Source organism: Sphaeramia orbicularis, chromosome 24 (assembly GCF_902148855.1).
Source record: "Sphaeramia orbicularis chromosome 24, fSphaOr1.1, whole genome shotgun sequence".
NCBI lineage: Eukaryota > Metazoa > Chordata > Actinopteri > Kurtiformes > Apogonidae > Sphaeramia > Sphaeramia orbicularis.
Window position 1 is genome coordinate 31,542,537 of NC_043979.1, and position 26,088 is coordinate 31,568,624.

General features: G+C 36.4%; 2 protein-coding genes across 3 annotated transcripts in view; one reads left to right on the forward strand and one right to left on the reverse strand.

Annotated features, from left to right (window-relative positions):
• Positions 1-21,565, forward strand: part of LOC115414927 (synaptotagmin-14-like) — a 27,648-nt gene extending 6,083 nt beyond the window's left edge. Inside the window, exons 4-8 of the mRNA XM_030128287.1 lie at positions 3,688-3,947; positions 9,085-9,522; positions 14,393-14,573; positions 14,935-14,991; positions 17,921-21,565. Coding sequence (XP_029984147.1) covers positions 3,688-3,947; positions 9,085-9,522; positions 14,393-14,573; positions 14,935-14,991; positions 17,921-18,237 — 1,253 coding nt within the window. The 3' untranslated portion in view covers positions 18,238-21,565. The remainder of the gene's footprint in view (positions 1-3,687; positions 3,948-9,084; positions 9,523-14,392; positions 14,574-14,934; positions 14,992-17,920) is intronic.
• The window catches only part of extl3 (exostosin-like glycosyltransferase 3), a 37,300-nt gene continuing 32,413 nt past the window's right edge, over positions 21,202-26,088 (reverse strand). For both annotated transcript variants that reach the window (XM_030128285.1, XM_030128284.1), the window contains 3 exons: positions 24,822-24,966; positions 24,594-24,722; positions 21,202-23,116 (listed from right to left, as the gene is read on the reverse strand). In XM_030128285.1, coding sequence (XP_029984145.1) covers positions 22,907-23,116; positions 24,594-24,722; positions 24,822-24,966 — 484 coding nt within the window. In that variant the 3' untranslated portion in view covers positions 21,202-22,906. The remainder of the gene's footprint in view (positions 23,117-24,593; positions 24,723-24,821; positions 24,967-26,088) is intronic.

Consider the following 26,088-nt stretch of genomic DNA (forward strand, 5'->3'; position numbering starts at 1 on the left):
TGCAAAATCCATCATGCTGAAAAATTACTTCAGCATGTTCTAACACTAAAGCTACAATCCCCTATTATATGGAAACATAATAGAATATAATATACATTTTAATTGCTGGTTTTTTAACAACTCATTTAACCTCCTAAGACCCAGCTATGGGTTTTCTGTCCACGTTTGTGGTTTCACAACTTTATACAAAAAAAAAAAGAAAAGAAAACTGTCCACCACAAAGGACATTCCATAAAAAATTTAAAAAGTGCATCTTAAAAAAAACTGTTGCATCATGATGTTTCCAATGTAAGCATTTATTTAATTAAAAAAAAAAAAAAAAAAAAAAAAGCTTGTACTTTGCTGACATTTCTTGGGTCTTAGGAGGTTAAACACCTACAGCAGTAAGATGTAGCATACACATTAATATGCAGCATATTCTGTGATTCTAAAACACTGACAAGGACCATTTTAACCCTTAAAGGCCCAAACATTCATCATGAACCAAAAGCATCTACTGACATAAACTGTTTAATACCTGTTGATCCACTAATCCTATCAACACATGGAAATAATTGGTGTAAAATACAGTTTGTCACCTTTTCATGGTCATCAGATATGACCCATTTGGATGTTCAGAGGCTCCGTAGTTACCATGGAAACACTGTCATCTTCTTCAACATTGATTCAGCAGAAAACCCATGGAGTTGGATCAATGACAGTGAATGGAGACACTGAGTTTATGTTCAATTAATGATATATTTAACTGAAAAAGTCACTTTTTCTTCAGTTTTCTCTGTTTTTGCTATAATAACCCTCAACTTTAATCTGAGCTTTTATGAACATCTACATGATTAGTGAATTAAATATTGGAAAACACCTGATTTATACTGACAAAAATGCAAAATACAGAGGATAATATTATAATAAATAGTGATACATCACTTGAGAAAGGTTAGATATAGAGAAAATTTAATTTGGAAACTGACACAAAAGTAGCACTGGAACTTTATGGGTTAATGCACAATGCACAATCCCCTATTATATGGAAACATAATAGAATATAATATATATTTTAATTGCTGGATTTTTAACTACTCCTTTAACCTCCTAAGACCCAGCTATGGGTTTTCTGTCCACATTTGTAGACAAGAGTTTCACAACTTTATACAAAAAAAAAAGAAAAGAAAACTGTCCACCACAAAGGACATTCCTTAAAAATTTTAAAAAGTGCATCTGAAAAAAACTGTTGCATCATGATGTTTCCAATATAGGCATTTATTTAATAAAAAACAAAAAAAAAGCTTTTACTTTGCTGACATTTCCTGGGTCTCAGGAGGTTAGTCCACTCTTTCTCTTATTATACACAAACAAAGCACAAATGACGACCCCTGTTTTCCTCCTTTTTTTGTCTTTTACTGGTTATTTTAACTGACTGTTATCACCAATTGGTAATTATTATTATTTTTATTTTTAATTCCAATTTTTATTCCAAACAGTCTCACAACATATTCCACACGACATCACTGACACAAAGTACACTATTCTCTCTCTCTCTCTCTCTCTCTTTTTTTTAAGAAAAAGGGGTGTCATTATTGCTCAAAGAAAGAAAGAAAGAGGGGGAAAAAAAGGAATAATTTGGGAATCTTTGTTGCGTGAATATCATCATATAAACATAGACTTTCCAGTGCAATACAAAACAGAGGAGTAATATATGAAAATCAAAGTTTTTCAAGGTCATCGATTGGTAATTATTTTTAAGATGAATTGTTTTGCTTTTGTACATTTGTTGAATAAAGTCACAATAAGGCCTCAGTTTGGTCCATTGGTCAATTTTACCAGATACAGTTCAGCCCAAGACTCTCCAGTGTTCAGTTAAAATGAAATAATTAAATTTAACAAAACATTTTAATTGCTGGAATGTTTAACAGCTCATTTAACTCCCTCATGGTCCTTAGTCCACTCTTTCTCTCATTACACACAAACAAACCACAAATGACGATTCCTGTTTTCCTCATTTTTTTGTCACAATAAGGCCTCAGTTTGGTCCATTGGTCAATTTTATTTAATACAGTTCAGCCCAAGACTCTCCAGTGCTCAGTTAAAATAAAATAAAAAACAATCCCAGAATCCACTGTTTTTCAAGTATCTGCTCTGTAATCTAGCCCATGTTTTATTTCCACCAGCTTTCATGAAAATCAGTGCTGTAGTTTTTTGTGTGTGTGACCTTGTTGAGAGACAAACAGGAGGATCACATAACCATCTACGACTCAGACAAAGCAGTTAATATATCATTCCTTGGCAAAAGAATCATGAAGCAACAGAGACACTTCTCTTCCATTTTGGACTGAAAACCCTCCTCACAAAGCACCGCAGATTCATCATGTTCCTCTAATCTTTTTGTCGATACTGTTACTTGATAAGGAGTGAAATGTAATGTCCAAAACAGCATCAAGTTTCGCCTTTTGCTTCTAGACTCTTTGACTCAGATATCAAAAATTGGCTGAAAACCCGACTATGAATTACTGGAAATTTCAGTGAAGAAACATGTAGGAGCAGTGTATAGATGTTGGACAAACTGGAGCCTTTTTTCACCTTTCATTTAACCCTCCGGTATCCAGGTGCGCGTTTTAGGCACACTTTGCACTTCGTTTTTAAAAAAACTTCATATTATTTTTCACAATTTAAATAAGGTTAGAATTCAAAAGTTGTTCATTTTTGTATGATCTTTAAAATTCTGGCCACCAACTAAAATTTGCACATTGTAAACAAAAGAAAATTACAAGACTGGCATCTGTCTCCCAAGTGTGCCAAAAACGTACTATTTCTTCCATTTGATATGTATGATTAGGGCTGACCTTGATTTACAAAAATAAAATCAAATTAGAGCAAAAAAAATAAATCAATATATAATATTCAATAGCTTGATTTATAGGTGTGCATTTTACACTTGGTGACAGATGCTAGTATTTTTGAACATTTGACCTAGCGCCAAAAATAATAATGCAAATTAACCAATGCTGCTGTTAATCATTGACATATGTCAGGCTGCAAAAATCAAATAACATGTGATCCCCTTTTTATGTAGTATATTGAAAAAAATGTTGTTGTTTTTTTGTTTTTTTGAATAAAAAAAAATGGTTTGTTTATATTACAAACACGGCATTTAAAGGGTTAAAAAATGTGACAATTGTTGAGCATTTGGTATTTTTATTTACAGCTCAAGTTGATGAAATAGAAAAAAGTGTAAAAGAATTCAAAACAAACTGTATGAAATTTTTTTTGACATTATTCCACAAGTGTGCGAAAAATGCACACTTGGTGTTTACTTCAGGTCTTGCTGGACGGGATACCAGAGGGTTAAAAGAAACATTCATTTATTTAGCACAAAAACAAATATTAGAAACAGTTATGTATCCATTTCCTGATTTACCGTAGTTTTATTCATGTTTACTTCCCAAATGTTTGGTTTCCCTATAAAATCTGACCAAATTCTCCATGTGAACTTCATTTGCACGTGGAGTTTTTCTTGTTTCTTTTACCTTGGCCTCTGTTTAGGTCACCCTACAGTTTAGGAGGTTAACCTCACTCAGTGCCAGACTGTATGTTGCGTGTGTAATGAGTATCTTTTGAGGACACAGTATGTCTCCAGTAACATGAAGCACACTCTTTATATCACATTACCCCCCTGTGTCTGTGTGAACACAGCCAACAGCATCCAGAGGATAAAGAAAGACTCTTCCCTCAATGAGCTCCAGCCTCCCCCGTACCACGACGAAGGCAAGACGGTGTCCGCAACCTCTCGGTCCCGTTCAGACCGCGGGACGAGGAGGGGGTCGCCTCCACAGCGCTGTGACAGCCCACAGTGCTCCAGCGAGGCCAGTGTGGACCAGGACACAGAGAGCTACCTCAACAAAGGCTGTGAGGAGGACATTCCCAGTGACAGCACCGCTGTGCTGGGACCAGAGGTGAGACCAAGGTTATACAACATGTCCCCCCTCAGAGTCTCATTCACCTCTGCTGTCTGGTAGAGGTCACACTGTGTTTAATGGACTCTCCTCGCTCTTTAGGTTTTATGGCGCTGGCATGTTGTTCATCATGGCCAAAATGAAATGCTTAAAGCAGCGTATGACTTTCATCACAAATTTACTTTTCAAATTTGTAAAACCCTAGTGATAGCCTAATTATCACTAATCCTTCAGTCCACAGGTGTCAAACATGGGGCCCGGGGGCCAAATCCGGCCCGCCAAAGGATCCAATCTGGCCTGTAGGCTGAATTTGTGAAATGCAAAAATTATGCTGAAGATATTAACAATCAGTGTAAAAATCATTTTATTTCCGGTTCCATGCATACATATATAAACCAATTAGATCTCACTTGGGTCAGACCAGAAAAATACTGTCATAATAACCTATAAAAAATGACAACTGTGGATTTTATCTTTGTTTTAGTGTAAAAAAAAAAAAAAAAGTAAAATTACATGAAAATGTTTACGTTGACAAACTATCCTTTTACAACCTGAAGAAATATGAACAACGTGAAGTGTCTTGAGGAAAGTAAATGCAATTTTATAAATATTATGAGTATTTGTAATTAGAATGTAAGTTGTAATGCACATGTGTAAATGATAAACTGATAAACTGATGCAGAATATTGTTAAAACTGCACTTGTTTTTCTTAAGACATTTCAAGTTGTTCACGTTATTTCAGATTTTTAAGGAAACGATGCAGATATAAACATTATCATAATGTAATTTGACTTTTTTCACACGTATTATTGTACTGGTCCGGCCCACTTGAGATCATATTGGGGTGAATGTGGCCCCTGAACTAAAATGAGTTTACACCCCTGCTTTAGTCTTTCCATGCTCACACACCTGAATCACTCCCCTCATGGTGAGCAACTTCAAATATCACTCTATCATAAACACAGTAACTGAAATGTCACTCGGGTCTTTTCGGAAACTTCGTCGCAAAGTGCATCATGGGAAGCGAAAGCGGTTTCTCACAGATTCAGCAAGAAAACCATAGATCGCTACAACATAAAATTATACGGTCCACCAGGGTTCTTGGAATGAGTATAATCGGTGGATGAAGTCAAAGGTGGTCACGAAGAGACAGCAAAATTGCTGCTGAGTGGAATTCCCATTCCCACAATGCACTTTGTGACAAAGTCTCCAAAAAGGCCCAAGTGACGTTTTGATTTGCTATGTAAACAAGTGGACTGTGTTTTTCATGGAGTCATCTTCAAAGTTGTTCACCGTGTGGGAAATGATTCAGATGCATAAGCACAGAAAGACTAATGGATTAGTGATAATTAGGCTACCACTCAGGTTTTACAAATTTGAAAAAAAATGTGTGCTGAAAATCATATGCTGCTTTAATAAATAATTATAATTGAATTCACTATCAAGAGTGATAGACATAGATAATATGTGCCTCATAAAGCACTACATCAGGGATATCAAACATATGGTCCACAGCCCAAAACCAGCCCACTAAAGGTTCCAACCCAGCTCGTGTGATGAATTTGTGGAATACAGAATTGATGCTGAGATATTTAAAATCAAGGGTGTCAAAATCATTTTAGTTTAACTTATAAAGACCCAAACAGGAACAGGTTACCAAAATCATCTTTTGATTTAAAATGTTTAATAACTTCTGATCCACAAATTCTATCAAAACATTTAAATAATTTGTGTAAAATGCTGTTTCATAGTCATCAGATCTGACTCATTTGGATGTTCAGAGGCTCCGTAGTGAACGTGGAAACACCGTCATCTTCTACAACATTAATTCACCAGTAAAACCCATGGAGTTGGATCAATGACAGTGGTTGAAGTTGAATATTTTTGTGTTCAGTTATTGATATCTTAGCTTAAAAAGTCAGTTTTTTTTTCAGTTTTCTTAGTTTTTAACATAACAACCTTCAACCTTAATCTTCCATGAACATCTACATGATCAGTAAATTAAATATAGGAAAATACATGATTTTCACTGAAAAAACACAGAATACAGAGGATAATATTATGATGAATGGTGATAAATCATTTAAGAAATTCATTTGGGAACCGCCACAAAAGTAGCACTATGTCATTATGGGTTAAATAAATTAAATTAACCTAAATTAAATAAGTTATTTTATAAACTCAAAAGAAATTGAAATTCAAGACTTAGGTTAGCAAAATAAATATTTTTTTAGGTCAGACATGTATATCCTGAAATATAAATGTAACAGTTTCTTATATGTTTCATATATGTTTTATGTACAATACATTTAATTTATGGGAATTCAATATTATATTTCTGCCATATGGGTCAGTACAAAAAAAAAGAGTATTACCAATTCATTAGACTTCTACACTTGATCTCTACTGTAATAAGATAACGCTTGTTTATTGTAAAAATGGTACTTAAGTTACAGTGTCAGTTACTGGTGCAGGTTACCTTAACTCAAGGAGAAGGAGACAAGAGATTTAGTGCAGTGTTTGAACTGGAATAAGAGGATAACAAACCTATCACTGTTTCTACTGTTGCATTTTTAATTGATTTGGTTAATTTTAAGAATTCAGTAGCTCAGTTGTATTTTTACTGTTTTACAAACAGTTTGAGGTAATCCTTAAAAGTAGAGACCCTTTAGTATGAGAACTAAAGTAGTATAGAAGTAGTTATTGTGCATTAACCCATAAAGACCCAGTGCTACTTTTGTGTCAGTTTCCAAATGAAATTTTCTCTATATCTAACCTTTCTCAAGTGATGTATCACTATTTATTATAATATTATCCTCTGTATTTTGCATTTTATCAGTATAAATCAGGTATTTTCCAATATTTAATTCACTAATCATGTAGATGTTCATAAAAGCTCAGATTAAAGTTGAGGGTTATTGTATCAGAACAGAGAAAACTGAAGAAAAAGTGACTTTTTCATTAAAATATATCTTTAATTGAACATAAACTCAGTGTCTCCATTCACTGTCATTGATCCAACTCCATGGGTTTTCTGGTGAATCAATGTTGAAGAAGATGACGGTGTTTCCATGGTAACTACGGCGCCTCTGAACATCCAAATGGGTCATATCTGATGACCATGAAAAGATGACAAACTGTATTTTACACCAATTATTTCTATGTGTTGATAGGATTAGTGGATCAACAGGTATTAAACAGTTTATGTCAGTAGATGCTTTTGGTTCATGATGGATGTTTGGGCCTTTAAGGGTTAAATGGTCCTTGTCAGTGTTTTAGAATCACAGAATATGCTGCATATTAATATGTATGCTACATCTTACTGCTGTAGATGTTTAACCTCCTAAGACCCAAGAAATGTCAGCAAAGTACAAGCTTTTTTTTTTTTTTTTAAATTAAATAAGTGCCTATATTGGAAACATCATGATGCAACGGTTTTTTCAGATGCAGTTTTTAAAATTTTTATGGTATGTCCCTTGTGGTGGACAGTTTTCTTTTCTTTTTTTTGTAAAAAAGTCGTGAAACTCTTGTCCACAAATGTGGGCAGAAAACCCATAGCTGGGTCTTAGGAGGTTAACGTTAGACTCATTTGAAGTACTTTATACACTGCAGTTCATCATAATCACCATATGTTTGCAGCATTGTTATACTGTGAGAAACATCTATCTGTAAAAAGTCGACTTTTCATGAGCTCAGAAAAATAGGCTTATTCTCAGCTCTGCAACACTGATAATCAGAGTTTATCTACAGTTGTGCTCATTAGTTTACACAACCTGACAGAATGTGCATGGGACGGTCTTGGATGTTCCAACGTGACAATGACCTAAAACACAAGGCCAAGCCCACCTGTCATCGGCTACAGCAGAAAAAAGTGAAGGTGAAGGAGTGGCCATCTCAGTCTCCTGACCTCAATACCATTGAGCCACTTTGGGGAGGTCTGAAACATGCAGTTCATGCAAGAAAACCCAAAATCTTAAAGGAACTGAAGGTGTTTTGCCAAGAAGAATGTGCAGCTTTACCATCTGAGAAAATAAAGTGTCTCATCCACAACTACCACAAAAGACTTCAAGTTATTATTGATGTTAAAGGGACCAATACAGAGGATTAAGAACTAGGGTAAGTCAACTTTAGATCAGGGTCGTTTGGATAGTTTCTGTTGTCAGTATGATTCAAAAAGAGCAAACACATTTGTTTGATAATAAAGGACTTCACCCAACCACTCCCACGAGTGAAAGAAAAGGTTTTTTTGCTAGAATAAACTTATGAGCACAACTGTATCCTAAGGAGTACAAGTATTTTCAACCCCTAAAGAATATTTTATCAGTCAGTTTGACATGAACATCCAAAATAAAGACATTTAGTGCAAGGGGATGAAAAAGTGTCATTTGAAAAGTCACCAAAGCTGTCAGACAAATAGAGCACAGTAAAAAGTGCAATATTTGTATTATTGTATTAGTAGAGTTGATGAATAAAGTTGTTGAGTTCCTTTGCACTTCAGTAAAAGGTCACATTCTACCACTATGTAAAACATGACATGTCTTCTTATAGAGAATATGCACATTTAACATCCAGTATTAACCCTGTAAAGCCTGAACCATTAAATCATTGACAGAAAATTCCAGTTCTTTGAAACTGGAGCCTTTACTGGTCCTTCTAAACAACCCCCCTTTTTTTTTTTTTTTTTTCAAATATCAATTTCCATGTATGAGTTTTAATTTTGTGTCATATTTGATACATCGGGTCTCAATGCTCAAATATTATTATTTTTGAACAAACAAAAGCATAATATAACACAAACATGTCTTACAAATTGGTAATTCCTTTTCAAAATTGGCAAAGTTCTGCTTCCTTCCTCATTAATGACAATCTTGTAGTGTCACTGGAAAGGCCTCTGGTGAATGAATTCCTCCCCCCTGGTGGATTATCTGTGTATTGCATGTATCTAATTGTATACATCAGGTTTTTTAAGAAAAAAAATATCACACTAATCATGTGGAGGGCTTCAAAACGCATGTATCATATATGATACGTTTGGCATTAAAGGGTTAAGTATTGTCAAGTGATTCATTTTTAGTGGAGACATCTTGAAGTATCACAAACTACTTAAGTCTTTTTTTCTTCGTCTCTTTCTGCCAGGACGGCTCTGGTCCTCATCTCCCATCAGCCTACGAGCCAGAGCCCCTCGCCAAATATGGCACCCTGGACGTCGCTTTTGAATACGACTCCAGTGAGCAGTGGTTGGCCGTCACGGTCACCGCGGCGACAGACATCCCTGCTCTCAAACAGACGGGTAACATCTCCTGGCAGGTCCACCTGGTCCTGCTGCCCACCAAAAAGCAACGGGCCAAGACCGGCGTCCAGAAGGGGCCGTGTCCTGTCTTCACGGAAACATTCAAGTTCTCCAGGGTGGAACAAGACGCCCTGGGGGATTACGCTGTTCGCTTCCGGCTGTACAGCATCAGGAGGATGAAAAAGGAGAAGGTCCTGGGAGAGAAGGTGTTCTACCTGACTAAGCTCAACCTGCAGGGCAAGATCGCTTTACCTGTCACGCTGGAGCCGGGCTCGGAGCTCACAGTGAGAACACTTTATATCTGGCGTTGCATGTATTTTTGGCTCATGATAGATTGAGAACGAACACGAGCGGTGGCTGGAGCTGGAGCATTTTATGTAATTAGAAATTAGAGTTTGGTTCAGTTAATGATTAATAGAGTAGTGGGGTTCAACAGGACTGATACTCAGCTCTTATAGTTGCGGGAAAAATTATTAGACCATCCTTGTTTTCCTCAATTTCTTGTTCATTTTAATGCCTGGTACAACTAAAGGTACATTTGCTTGGACAAATATAATGATAACAACAAAAATAGCTCATTAGAGTTTAATTTCAGAGCTGATATCTAGCCATTTTCCATGTTTTTTCTTGATAATAACCAAAATCACTTCAGTTCTTACATCAATAGCTATGGCATTGTACTGACAAAAACTGTGCTTTTAGGCATTCCGTGTTTTCTTTTCTGTCTGTTTTAGTCACATGATACACAGGAGTTAGTACTTGATTGCATAACTATTGTTTTTGATGACTTTTGATGGTCTAATAATTTTTTCCACTATATGTACAAATCTCTGAAGAAAGCTGTTAATATTTACCACAGACACAGAAATATGAAGGTCTGTAACTACGCATTATATGAAAACACCACATTATGTAATATGACTCAGCCTGAAGAAATATATTTTCACTTCATTTCATAACACACCCACAGTGCGTAATAATCAAACACATTTCGCAATGCACAGCTTTAACACAATATGTCAGGGGTGTCACTCATTTTAGTAAAATAATAATATAATAATCTACAAACTACGTCAACTCCAAAATCTTTTCTATGTTTTAAAATGGAAAAAAGTCAAATTACATTATGAAAATGTTTACATCTATGATTTATTCTTTAGAGTAATGTCAATAACATGAACAAGCTGAAATTTCTTCAGAAATATAAATGCAATTTTATCAATATTATGCCTCAGTTTATTGTTTACACATGTGTATTACAACTTACCAATCACAGTGGCTCTACAAATACACACAACATTTAGCAACACACAGAGTACTATTCAAATTCCATTTATTTTTCTTCAGGTTATTAAACCATCTTTGTTTTCTTCAATTTCTTGCTCATTTTAATGCCTGGTACAACTAAAAGTGCATTTGTTTGGACAAATATAATGATAACAACAAAAAAAAAAGCTCCTAAGACTTTAATTTCAGAGCTGATATCGAATAATTTTCCATGGTTTTCTTGATAATAACCAAAATCACTTCAGTTCTTACATCAATAGCTATTACATTGTACAGACAAAAATAGTGCTTTTAGGCATTCTATGTTTTCTTTTCTGTCTGTTTTAGTCACATGATACACACAGGAGTTTGTACTTGATTGCATAACCGTTGTTTTTGATGACTTTTGATGGTCTAATAATTTTTTCCACGACTATATATATATGGTCTTGATCTAAATGTCTATAAAAAGCATCTACAATATTTAACTTTGGTGAAATCAGGTGTTTTATGTTAAAGGTTGACCTAAGTAAACACTTGAGTAACATTTTTATTTCTAAACATACTGACCTACATTGATCTTTTTATAAAGACTCCACGAAACACTACTGAAAAGCTTAGGTTTATTAAAAATACAGATGGTAAAAGCTCCTGTATTTTGTATCGAGTAAGCAAAACTTTAAATAGCATATTTCACTCCAGCTGCAGCTCAGTGTGTGTCCATCTGGAATGAAATGTGCCATTTACTCATTCATGAATAAATGAATGAACGAATGAATGAATGGAAGAACAGAAAGCTGCAGAGTACATTAAGTATGAATTGTGGCAAAAACAAAGCCAACAAGCAAATGTTAATGCTAATCAAGAATAAAATATAATGAATGATAATCAAAAGAAGAACAGACAATAAAATATCACAGCAATAAGTAAGAATTTTGAGTCAGAATCCTCAAAAATATGAATGTTGTGATGTTTTCTCATGTTTTTGCATTTTATCCTACAAAGACCCAGTGGTAATTTTGTTCCCAAATTATTTTGTTTCTCCAGATTTAACCTTTCTTAAATGATTTATCACCATTTATTACAATATGATCCTCTCTTTTTTTTTTTTTTTGCATTTTTTCCAGTGAAAATCATGTATTTTCCTATATTTAATTCACTGATCATGTAGGTGTTCATTAAAGCACCAGAGCAAAGTTGAGAGTTATTGAATCAAAAACAGAAAAAACTGCAGAAAAAGGGACTTTTTCAGTCAAATCTACAGGGGTTGGACAAAATAATGGAAACACCTTCACCTCAAGATGATAATGCCTCAATCCATACAGCTAGAATTGTTAAAGAATGGCATGAGGAACATTCTAATGAAGTTGAGCATCTCGTATGGCCGGCACAGTCCCCAGACCTCAACATTATTGAGCATTTATGGTCAGTTTTAGAGATTCAAGTAAGACGTCGATTTCTACCGCCATCGTCTCTAAAAGAGTTGGAGGGTATTCTAACTGAAGAATGGCTTAAAATTCCTTTGGAAACAATTCACAAGTTGTATGAATCAATACCTCGGAGAATTGAGGCTGTAATTGCCGCAAAAGGCGGACCTACACCATATGAAATTATATTTTGTTGATTTTTTAAGGTGTTTCCATTATTTTGTCCAACCCCTGTATAATTAACTGAACATAAACCCAGTGCCTTCATCCACTGTCATTGATCCAACTCCATGGGTTTTACTGGTGAATTAAGGCTGTAGAAGATCATAGTGTTTCCATGTGCACTGTGGAGCCTCTGAACGTCCAAATGGGTCATATCTGATGACCATGAAAAGATGACAAACTGCATTTTACATCAATTACACTGGGTTACAAAAAATGTTTTTTGCAAGTTGTCTAGGTTTTTTCAACTGAATTAGGACCATTTTGCACCGCTAAATCCAAAAATGACATCTGTTTTTCTCAATCAGGTCAGGATTTTTTGCTAATTTGATTTTGAAAAATTTGATCTTCTCACAAAATTGATTACATTTTTGTGACTTTATCAGTTGATTTTTTATATAGTTCTCACCCAAAATAGGTTTTAAGATAAAAAAAAAATCATTTTCTAACAGGATTCCTGTTAGGTACAATGGTGTATTCACCGCAGATGTAGCAGAATACATCAGGCTTATTTTTGCAAGATCTTCTAGTCGAAGCCATTTCATTCACCTGTAATATTAAAAAAAACATTAATCATAAATTGGCAAAAGTAAAATCTTCAGAACTTGTTTATTGCAAGAAATATGAAAGAATTTTGTATCATATGATGTGAAAATGCCCATAAATGTAAGCAAAAATGTTAAAAAGCCAATATGTAGCATAGTTCAGAAAGTTGACCTGATTGAGCAAAATTAATGTGATTTTTGGATTCAGCACACCAAAATTATCCCAAATCAGCTCAAAAAACTTAAACAATAAATTTGTTGTTGACCAGTGTTATTGACATGGATTGATAGAATTAGTGGATCAAAAGGTATTAAACAGTTTAGATCAGTAGATGATTTTGGTCACTGGTGGCTGTTTGGGTCTTTATGGGTATGGTCCTGGTACAACTTCTCTTAAACACAGTGTTTTTCAACCTTGGGGTTGGGACCCTACGTGGGGTCACCTGGAATTCAAATGGGAACACCTGAAATTTCTAGTAATTGCTAAAATTAAAAATAATTTAAAAAAATTACTAATAAAAAATATATGATGAGATTAGAGAGACAGTCACAATACATGACAAGCAAAATTTACAATATTTTGAGGCAGGGATTGAAAGACAGTGTATGACCAATTAGTTTATTGAAAGTCATGACAATTTATTTGCCACAAGAAAATGTACATAATAGAAAATGTTTTTATTCTATGTGTCCTCCTTTCTCAATAACTGCCTTCACACGCTTCCTGAAACTTGCGCAAGTGTTCCTCAAATATTCGGGTAACAACTTCTCCCATTCTTCTTTAATAGTATCTTTAAGAAAGTCGACATTGCTGTGTGATGTTCTATTGGTAGCATGTTCTAAAACGCCCCAAACAGCATAATCCAGAGGGTTTAGATCTGGGCTAGAAGGCGGCCATAAACATGATTCCCAAAGATTGCTAAAGTTGGATTTGTTGCTGTTGTCAACAAGTGTTTTGGTGTTCTTGTGTAAGATTTTAACTTCAAATCATATTTTACTGCATTTCTAACGGTCTTTTTGTCTACCTCAAGTTCAATTGCCATTTTTCTCATGGATTTGGTTGGATCCTTTAGGATTTTGGATTTGAGAGCTTTAATAAAAGCTTTGGTACGTTTTTTGTTGCTTCCTCCACTTCCAGACTTTCTTGTAATAGTTTTGCTCATAGTCATTCTCTTCTTTATATTATAAACAGTCTTTATGGACACTCCCAACTATTTTTGAAATCTCCTTTGGTGTGACGAGTGCATTCAGCAAATCACACACTCTTTGACGTTTGCTTTCCTGGTTACTCATATGGGCAAAAGTTTCTGAAAAGGTATGGATAATAGTGTTAGGTATGATTATGACATCAATATATGTTTGGTTTCAAAACAATTGACGTAGTGCCTGCTGAGAAAAAACAACTAAATGTTCATTGTAAATTTTGCTTCCCCACCCTGTATAACTGAAATGTTGTCTAAAATTAAAGTTTATTTGAAACATAGTATAGCAAACTATTACAAAAACAAATAAATTTTTTAAAAAAGTCTCAGTTTTGAATGTCTGGCAGAAATTTCTGATGTTACAATGGGGTCACGAGCCAAAAAACACTGCTTTAACATCAAATATTCAGCCTGTTTCCTCATATGTACCCTCATAGGGACACTTATTTATTTTTATCCCGTGTAATTGATGTTTGTTGTTTGCGTTTCCAGGGTTGTGGTTCAGTGGTGAGCGTATCTCGCAGCGGCGGTGCTCTGTCGTACCGGTCGACTGAAGACACGTGTTCCCCAGAGATCCTCCTGGGTCTCATCTACAACTCCGCCACAGGGAGATTATCAGCCGAGGTCATCCAGGGAAGCCACTTCAAAACCGCAGCATCTGATAAACCCATCAGTAAGTTCACAGCCACCGTAGCAAAATCAAAACAAAAAAAACGAGACGGTTTTGAGAGACTCTGTCAATTTTCCACTTAGTAAAATTCCCCCTCGTAGAATCTCATCCCCTGAGGGCGCTGATATACCAGGCAATTGTTTTGGCAAAGCAGATGGGGCAGACTCCCAGCAGAAAGTCACAAAACCCAACTGTGCATCATTAAATCCTTCTTGGCATCAGGACTGACTTTTAACGCTGAAGCAGTTGTTGCCGTCTGTCGCCCTTTGACTTACTCGCATGAATCATAATCTTTAAAGTGTTTATTCTGACTGTTTCCTCTTTGTCTTCTTTCCAACTGTGTGTGCTGTGGTGTGTGTTACAGACGGTCTGTTTTGCTGTGTGAAACATTTTGTAGGGGGACAACTTTATATCATGAGAGGTAAGAATGTTGTTCCATTTAATCGTTGTACTTCAGTAAATTTGTGAGAATATTCCACATAGTGCTCATGCAGTTGGTTGAGGTTAAAGGTTAAAGATGACTAATTCAGCAGTAATATTTCTTTACCCTAAAGCAGGAGCATGATCAGTTTTACGGGTCATGAGGTCACCTGTTTAGATCCACTATTTCACAATAATAACCCTATCTCTATTTATATAACACCACTCCATATTCACAGCCTGAATAAAATAAGTGAAATACAATAAGATAAATAAAACCTACAAGTAAAAATGTTAAAAATGACTAAAAAAACAAAGAATTTAACAACCAGCAGTTGTGATAATACTGGAGTTGTATGCTGAATAATTTTTTTTTTTCTTTATTAAAAATCAAGAAAAATGCCAAAAATTCAAAGATATTAGCTTTTCTTGCTCAACACAACTACACAGTGCAACCTGTTTGTTGAAATATATTTTGTGTGAATGTTTTTCTCATCAATACCTTTCAGGGAAGCTTTATTTTATATATTTATGTTTTATTTGTGTTGTATTATTATTGTGCCATTATTTCTATTGATTTTAAAGTAATTTGTATTTTTAATTAATTAATTAATTTATTTATTTATTTATTTTAATTTTTTTTTTTTTTTTTTTTTAGAACTAATGCACACTGATACCCTACAAATGCTGCTTTTTCAATTATTGCACATTGCACATTATAGTTTTAGAAGAGAAAACAGAATTTATTTCAATAGTCTTGAATTCAACAGTGAATCTCTTCAATGACCCTAAAAAAATCAAGATCATATTTATTTTTCATATGACAAAAGTGAGTTTTAACCCTTAAAGACCTAGAACTGTTTTTGTGGAAAGTTTCACATCAACTTTTGTTCATAAATTTTCTTCCTTTGGTGATTTATCACCATTATAAGATCCTCTGCATTTCGGATTTTTCCATTGAAAATCATGTATTTTCCTGTATTTAATTTACTGATAATCAAGCTTATAGTAAATTCAAAGGTTATTTTATAAAACCAGAGAAAATTGAAGAAAACGTGACTTTTTTCAGCAAAATACATCATTAATTGAACATAAAAACTAGTGTCTTCAACCACTGTCATTTGTCAAACATGTATTTTACTGGTGAATTAATGTTGTAGAAGATCATAGTGTTTCCATGTGCACTGCGGAGCCTCTGAACGTCCAAATGGGTCATATCTGATGACCATGAAAAGATGAGAAACTGCATTTTACACCAATTATTTACATATATAAGTTATTAGACATTTTAGTTCAGTAGATGCTTTTGGACATCCGTGGTTGTTCAGATTTTTAACCCATAAAGACCCACTGCTACATTTGTGGCAATTCCCAAATATACTGTGCTTTATATTTAATCTTTCTTGAGTGATTTATCACCACTTTTTGTAATATTATCATCTGTATTTTGCATTTTCCAGTATTTTTTTTGCCTCTGTTTAATTTACTGATCATGTATATATTCATAAAAGCTCATATTATATATAATTGGGGGTTATTATATGAGAAGCAGAGTGACTTTTTCAGTAAAATGTATAATTAATGTTTTTGCATTTTATCCTATAAAGACCCAGTGGTAATTTTGTTTCCAAATTATTTTTTTTCTCTAGAATTAACCTTTCTTAAATGATTTATCACCATTCATTACAATATGATCCTCTCTTTTTTGCATTTTTTTCAGTGAAAATCATGTATTTTCCTATATTTAATTCACTGATCATGTAGATCGGGGGTGTCAAACTCATGTTAGTTCAGGGGCCACTTTCACCCCAATATGACCTGAAGTGGGCCGGACCAGTAAAAATAATAACAGTGGAAAAAGTAAAATTACATTATGATAATATTTACATCTACAAAGTTTCCTTAAAAATCTGAATAACATGAACAACTTGAATTGTCTTAAGAAAAACAAATGCATTTTTAACAATATTCTGTCTCGTTTTATCAGTTTATCATTTACACATGTACGTTACAATCAAACAAAACATTTAGTAACAGGCAGAATATTGTTAAAATTGCATTTACTTTTCTTAACACATTTCTGTTTGTTCATATTTGTTCAGGTTATTCACATTTTAGTAAACGTATAGTTTGGTAATGTAAACATTTTCATGTAATTTAACTTTTTTACACCAAAAAACCAAGAGAAAATTTGAGGTTGTCATTATTTATAGGTTATTATGATAATATTTTACTGGTTCTGACTCGAAATCTAAGTGGAGTGTGTGTGTCTGTATGTGGAACCTGAATTAAAATGATTCCAACACCACTGATTGTTAATATCTTCAGTGTAATTTTTGCATTCCACAAATTCATCCCACGGGCCAAATTGGACCATTTGGCGGGCCGGATTTGGCCCCCGGGCCGCATGTTTGACACCTGTGATGTAGATGTTCATTAAAGCGCCAGAGCAAAGTTGAGGGTTATTGTATCAAAAACAGAAAAAAATGCAGAAAAAGTGACTTTTTCAGTCAACTCTATCATTAATTGAAAATAAACCCAGTGCTTCCATCCACTGTCATTGATCCAACTCCATGGATTTTACTGGTGAATCAATGTTGTAGAAGATGACAGTGTTTCCATGGTAACTACAAAACCTCTGAATATCCAAATGGGTCATATCTGATCACCATGAAAAGATGACAAACTGTATTTTACACCCATTATAGGTTTAGTGGTTATTAAACATTTTAGATTGGTAGATGATTTGGTTGCCATTGACTGTTTGGGTCTTCATGGGTTAAGAACAAATGCAAAGGATGGTACTGAATTTGTGTATCAGAGCTGTTGGCATTGGCTGCAGTTCTGGTATTTGGCCACTTGATGGCACTCACTAGCCACCCTCCCTCCCTCCTTCCCTCCCTCTCCTCTCCTCTCCTCTCCTCTTCTAGACACCTATGTGAAGCTGACCATGCTGGACTCCAAGGGGAAGGAGATGTCCAAGTGTAAGACCGCCGTGTGCAGAGGCCAGCCAAACCCCACCTACAAGGAGACGTTCATGTTCCAGGTGGCTCTCTTCCAGCTGTCTGAGGTGTCTCTGGTGGTGTCAGTGTTCTGCCGGCGGAGCAGCATGAGGCCCAGGGAGAGGCTGGGCTGGGTGTCCCTGGGCCTCAACAGCAGCAGTGAGGAACAGCAGAGCCACTGGACAGAAATGAAGGAGGCGGAGGGACAGCAGGTCTGCCACTGGCACACACTCACTGACACATAAGAGCCAGACTTGGGACTAAACTCTGACTTACAGCACTCCCCTAGAGTTCAGGGGCAGCAGGAAGCACCTTTTGAAATGTGTGTGGTGTGTGTGGCATACAGACGGTGTGTGAGGATGGGCATGTGTTCCCAGTCCTCACTGCCAGAGACTGCATGAATACCCTTTAATCTGTCAGCCAGACACTTTACTCTGAGGTGGGCACGCTGACTTTATTGGCAAAGGTGTGAGCTCCAGCCTTTTTACTGACAGAACAAGGTAATAACAGGCTGAAAATCAATGAAATTATGACTAAACCGACAAAGAGACGAAAGAAACTGCAAGTCTTCAAATCCTTCCGCCTACACAGCAACAACTGCATGTACAGTAAGTGTTTACAGACATTTTCTGTCTTTGAATCGTGGACCAAAGAGCTCGGTCCAGGACTAGCAGACTCCTCCCTGATTCTTCTGGGCTTTTCTGGATTTCAGCTGCCACCAGCATACCAGACATTTCTCTATCAGTCGTAGCCATTGACAAAGAGAATGCAATGAATAGACTGTTAAAAAAAAAAAAAGGGCCTAATACATGCTGCAACTATGCTTACAAGCTATGCTTTGTACAGTTTGTTTACATGCACATGACATTATGCAATATTCCATTCATTGGTTTCCTCTTTTGGATTCTTACTCATCAGTGTTTTGGACTCTTTCTGGGGTATCTACGACTCAAAGGCAGGATCTTTTATATTGTGGTCTTGCATAACACACTATGCATCTGACGCCACTTTAAACAAGAAGAATGAAATCCTGCCTTGTGCTTCCAGAGTCTCTGTGGATTCTTACAGAATTGGACACAGCTCTGCATGCCACTGGTATCAAAGAGCGGCTTCCTTTCCTGTGTAATACAGATTGAGCCTGTTTCACCATTCAGCCTTTTGACAACTCAGCCATGTTCATTCATGTAGAAACACGGTGCTTCCCGCTGAGGAGGAATATGCAAGAGCTCGTACAGACCAATAAACCTGGAGGTTTCTCTGAGGCTGTTTCCTCCGACGACAGTGAAGAGAGCTGGAGATGATAAATACAGGAAAAGGGCAAATCACATTTTCTCATTACGAGCGAGTGGAAGATGTATTATTAAATGAAAGCTTAAAATAAATAAAAACTTTGTCCAGAGATGTGAGAAATCTGATTATACTTGTGCTGGAGCAAAGCCAATCTTTCTCATCAGCTATGAGTCAGAAAATCCCCATGTCATGAAAAAAAATGACTACTGAAGGCTGCACAGACACACCCTTGTTTCAGTAAAAAGAATGAAACGTTATCCCCCGACTCTGCTGGCTGAAGCCAAGGGGTGTGGGACGCAGTTTTTTTTGTTTCTCCATGTCCCACTGATGTCAGAGCTGAGCCCGTTGTCTGGGTTTTAGGGCTGTTGTGACCACACCTCATCACTTCACACTCTTTTAATCTGATTATTTCAGCATCCGGAGCGTTAAATTGGAATTATAACAAGTTAAAGATCATGAGTTACCTGGTAAAAATCTAAGTAATGAACCCTTTTTAATTCAATTCAAAGTTCGTTAACTGAAAAGCCCTAGAAACATGAAACTCAACCACTAAACGTCAGTGAGGAACAGCTTAAATATAACATGAACTTAGATTGATTTTCAACCACTACCACCAAAACAAATCAGTATCTGCAAGTATGTCCTACAGCTTGTTTTTTTTTTTTTTTTTTAACTGAACAGAATATATTAGGATGAAACATTCTGCAATTTATAGATAGTAGCACAACCTGATAGAAGCCGATATTTCATATTAAGTATCAGTTTTAATAATGAACACTGAAGAGTTGTTTTTTTTCTTCTTTGAAACTATCATATTGTCACCTTCTTAAAATAAAGGCCTAAGTCATAATTTTCAGGTTTTTGTAAAAACAAAAGAAAAATGTCTTTTGTAACTTAATTAGATACAGTATAAAATACAGTCACCACTATTACATGTATCTACAATAGTTCCAAAAATACTTCCAAAAAGTGATTTTTCTGTTAGCGTTTCTGCCAGATGAATAATTTGCTTGTGATTGCAAAAAGATGAACAGTATCTTTTGACGATCTTTCATCACAAGTTTGCTAAACATTTGTGCATTATCAGCATTTTACAGATTTTTCAAGTAAAGTTCAAGACACTGAGAGCGAAAAAAAAAGAAGAGAGTCAAATGTTTTTTTAACAATGTTGAGTGTTTTATTTCCATTCATCTGGCCTTCAATGGTTATGTTTGACGCTGTCATCAGTCATCAGTCTGGTACAAAAGCGTTGCAGGTGGCTGGAGCCTCGCCCACAGTCGTGGATCAGACCCAGGAGCACATACTTTCACAATTCCTTACATCTAGCAGAAGGACTGCAGCCTTCAAGGGAATTTTTCTCCCTTGTTCAGAGTCACGGAAAACCAGCTGTGCCACAGATATGAGAGTGGGAAACTGGGAGCTTAAATTACCAGCTGACCCGCTCTGTGCCTTGAGGACAGGTTTAAAGGCAGCCAGGTAATTACGAGGCCCCTGAAGCGCCAATAAAATGTTTAGATGGGAGGAGCCAGCGTCTAGGAAACAGTCTGGTTTTACAACGAGGGGAGCAGGAACTTTAGGCTGCAATTTTACAGTAGTGTCATGAGGAAACTGGTACGGTTTTAGCCAAACTTGGCCAATCAGATGTTCAGATTTTAGTGGGAGAAGTTAAAGGGCTGCCTATATATTCATTAATGAGTCCAATTTTGTGATGTTTTAATGGATCTTTCTAACAACCAGACCACCCTACATCTCATCAAAAAGCTTCTTGCTCAAACTACCAGTGGCACAAGCTAGTTTTTCAAGGCTTTACACTGAAATATGACGGCACAGTCACACTGGGACCTCTCACTGTTGTGACATAATAAACTACTGTTCTGTTTGTCTTGTTGCATGTGTCCTTATCATTTCTTTTTTAAAAAAAAATCTTTTTTAATAATATATTCAATAAATATACAGGAACCTTGGACTTACGCGCATTTATTTCATAAAAGCATCCTCACAGCTAGAGCCTCATTCAGAAATAACACTTCTTTGAATATCTTTTTAAAGGGATTTGTGGATCTTTTGCTTGGAATAAAGAAAAATAGGTCAAATAAAGGACATGATGGGATTGGCTCTGATGGACTGACTCCTGGTAAGGTACCATGGATATGGCTGTACCAGACTGCATTTCTTTAGCAAGCATTCACACTGTGCGCTCTGGCCCGCAAGTTACGCTGGAAAAACAGCAGACATCGTACCTATTTGGCAAAGAAAACATTCATCAAGCTATGGTAAAAAAAATAATAAAACAAAACCCAAAAGAACAGAGAAACCAATATGGCAAAAATATAAAGTGACTTTTCTGACTGAGGTGGGAAAGTTCATCACAGAGAGGAGCATGATGGGACATATCTAACACTTCTGTTCCAAAGTCATATATTAAACCTCTTATTTACCATGATCTCTGTCATCTACTAAAATTAAATGGGAGATTTTTTGTATCATTACATCCATAATTAGACTTAATCAGTAACTTGTTTATTTTGGCAGCTGTGATTTAGGATTTTGTTGCTCTTCAGTAAGGGACACTGCAACCAGAGATTGGTCAACATTATTACACTGAAACATGACTACGTCACCCTGGGAACAGTTTTACAAACATTAGTAAACACCCTATAGCATTAAAAACATCCATTAAAGAGTGTTGTGCCTGTAAGCATACCAAAATGACAAAACGGCGGCTGGTTTTCATGACAGATTTGAGGCATTATGGTGACCACTGACGTGAATTCCTTCTTGACCATGTAACACTAATAAACATGACGGGGCCGATCTGTTTTAGTCTTCAGTCTAGGTCCTGTCTCGTTCTCAGACTTGACGAGTCTGTGTCTGATCTCCCACAGGCAAAGTTTCTGGAAAATGTTCATTCCACGTAGAGATTTACACATTTAAACAACATGATAAAAAAAAACAAAACAAAAACAAAAAAAAACAAGATTGTTCAATAAAATACTTCTCACCATCAGTGCTTCTCATGTACAAGTACAACAAGTACAGTTTGTGACTGTAAAATGGAGAATGCCAGGAGAAAAAAAAAGTGGCAACCCAGCACCGTTGCCACTTTTGCTCTCCGGATAAAACTGCTGGTCAGTTCAACAGGCTGCTGTGCTTAACTGTGTGTCTGTAAGTCCGAGCTCCACTGTCAAGAAGAGTTCATCCTGGGAGAGTTTCTGTACACTGTGTACAAGCGGCCTAGTTCCTCACCAGGCCGTGTAGAGGTGCAAATGATATCTGTAGTGGTTGAGGATTGAACATGATTGAAGAACATGAAAAAAAAAAGGAGATGTGACATCCACTGAAAAGGCTTATTTTGTTGGCAGTGGTCCCTTTCAGCTTCCACTCCTAAAATTTTCAGTAGAGTTGTGGATTAGACTGTCAGCCAGCAGCTTTTAAGGTTAACTTGTCCATCCCTTAGGCAAAATCCTAACCCACAACTTTCCCTCATTGCATTTATCTGGCAGTCCATCCATCCATCCATCCAAATCTCTGTGAGCAGTTGGGTGCGCTGCTGTTTACTTTAAATACTTCCAGTCCTTCAATCCACTCTGCTTTTGGCTCCTTGCTGGGCCACTAAGCCCAATGCTAGATGAACTTGAAGCACTTGGTTTTATCGTGGGGCAAACGAGTCTTGAACAGCACAGAGTCAACTCGGAACTGTGTGTAAAGCAGTGGCATGTAGCCATACACTTTGACGAAGAAGTTGATGCACTTGTGGCGCTCGTGGAAATGTGAGTCATCGTGTGAGAGGGCCTGAGGGCAGCCAGGACAGCGGAAAGTCCAACGAGATGTTACCTAAAATAAACAGAGAAGTGTCAGTCTGTGACACTGTTATATACGCTTTGAAAAAAGGTTACTGCATGCTGCTGGGAGGCTTTTTTTTTTTTTTTTTTTAGTTTTTTTGGGAGAATAAGAGAAAACGTGTTTCCTTGACAGTTGCAGAACACCACAGTTTCATATCAGCCTGGGAAATGTGGCCAGAAGATCTTATGAGGAGCTTTTGAGGTTGAATCATGATCCATCATCTGATTTATCTCACTTCCTTTACAACCAAACTGCAATACGTTTTCTCCTCATATTTTTAGGTTTGGTTGTTGTTTGACTTAAAACTCTTCATTCTTGCACCATTTTGGATCAATATTTTTGATAATTGCAACAAGAATCCTGAAACAAATCTGCAAATTGATGGTCCACATTTGCTGAACTGTGCATACATCTGCGACGGCTGCAGCGTTTCATTTATTATTATCTGTATCTGTCATCTTTGCAGACTGAAGTCGTCGTTTTGTTAGAATTTCTTCAGTTGTAGCAAAACAATACCATGCAGAAACTGTGTGGGTTAATTGAATGCTTTCACACACAAGACTCCCTGGAACACAAACTTAAAAATAGCCGAGTGGAATTAATACAACAGAAAACCAGTAATGCAATGCTCTCTGTAAAATATTATAATGAAACTGGGACTTAAACTGTTTTAAATAAATGCAGTGGAGTGGGAAAGTTTGGGCAGCACTGTTATTTATTTAATGCTGCAATCTGTACAATCTCTCTGAAAAACAGATTTTATGCCAAATTAATACGAGCCTGTCACATCCCCCAGCGCTCTCTGCTATATTTAGTTTGAGGAAATTTTTACGTCCACTGCTAGGGAGGTGAAATGTACAAAATTGTTTTTAGTGACACAGAGAAAATTGCAAAAGGAAGAAGAATGTCCCTAAAAATGAACTTACCAGTGATGCATAACACAGTGTGTGCAATTTCTCCCATTTTGTTTGTCATATTTGGACTAAAAGAGAAATCTAGCGCTTCACCGTTTAGGACGCCACATTCAAACTTGCCCTAAATTCATTATTCACAAGGCTTATAGCTAACAGCAAATTGCTGTCATGCAGCACACTCCATCAAAGCTATCCTTAATTCCCCTCTGAAACACCCCTGAATATTAACACCCCTCTAAATCATACCAAACTTAAAGTGGGGACTGCTATGACATTTCTGTTCAAACAACTTCCCTGTCTTGATTGCTATAATTATTTGTCTCGCCATAAAAACTCACTCTGGTAATAAATGTTGTACCGATAAAACTCCAGGAGAAAAATCAGGCGTAACGCACCAATTCGATCTTGTGTTTTGATTTATCATTTGTGTGGAATATTGGACGTGTCACTTTGAGTAATGGCAGGGCTAAGTGAGTAGAAATATAAACGCTCGGGCCCTGAGGGAGATACAAAGCTCACCGATGCACAGCCAGACCGCATGCGCTGTCACTGACCTTGATGGGCGGCTTGCGAGTGATGTGAGAGACCAGGAAGTTCATGGCGATGTCCTCACAGTTTATGTACTCGTCCACCATGTCCCTGATGGCCTGTGGCATCACGTAGGAGTACAGATAGGCGTAGTACTACAAGAAAATAAAGCCAGAGGGGGACGTGTGAGTCAAAGCAGTGCGTGTGTCTGGGTAGTGGAAGGTTTTCTGTGGCTTCTGAGAAGAGCATCTGACCTTATGAAAGAAAGCAGCTCCTGTCAGGACCATGGAGAGCTCACAGGAGTAGTTGGAGTTATACAGCCAGGACTGATGGTTGACATCCCATGCGTGGTATCGCCCGGGGAAACCAACAATGCGATCTCTGGCCTCCCGCCACACTCTGCAAAACACAGCCGAACAGGGAAAGTCAACACAAATCCTGACTTTTAATCACTTCATTTAGACTAGGCATCATCAACTACATTTGTCCTCAGGCCAGGTTTTGTTCTGAGGAGAGTCTGAGGTTTATTTTCACTCTCTTTATAAAAATAATGTTGTTTTTTTTCTTAACCCTTACCAGTGTAAATCCATGTTAACTGGGCACTGACTACAAAATGCTCTCAGCCTTCAGTTATAGAAAGAGGTCATTCAGAGTGATGATAAAAGTGTGCAATTCTGTATCACATAAAACTGTATTTTAGGGTCAGTTTTCCAAAAAAAATTAGCTTAAGAGGCAAACATATAGGTGTAAAGGTACTATTCTCAGACAGATTGTTTTTCTGAAATTAAAGTCAGACATTTACAAGAGTTTAGTGGAAAAAAATGAGGTGGATCAATGTGGACCACCAGGCCATCTGTTCATCTTGACACATATAATATATAACATCAATAATGAGCTATTTTTTATTATATTTATTTTAACTTTATTTAACCGGGAGATTAGTGACTGCGGATGAAAATTAGCACTGACGCCAACTCTGGCATATTTACATGTTTATACTGAAATGGGATGTATAAATGTGTTCATTAATGTGCAGTGTCCCACCTAAATAATAATATAATAATAATTAGAAATCTCTTTTGCAAGGGAGACCCGCCCAAGGTAGCAGCCATACAAAGTCCAGACAATACAAACCACACACGATACGCAATGAACAATAAAACACAATAACAGTTATTCAACCATAATGGCATCAAGAAAAACAGTGACATCCCCCCTTCAATGCATTCTCCATGATACTTTTAAAATCATTCACAGAAATTAATATATGTAGTTTTGCAGTTTTTTGAGCATTATTCCATGACTATGGTCCATGGTAGGACAATGCTGTTTTTCCAAAGTCTGTCAGACCCTTGGGAACAGTCAAAAGCAACCATGAACATTATTGTCAGTTTAGTTAAAGTTACCTAATACCATGTTCTTTACTGCTTTTTCCAATCCAAAGGCAGATTAAAAACAAATAAATAAAACCCATTCAGGCACTGGATTGTCCTTATTATGTGGTCTTTGTTACTCTCATGG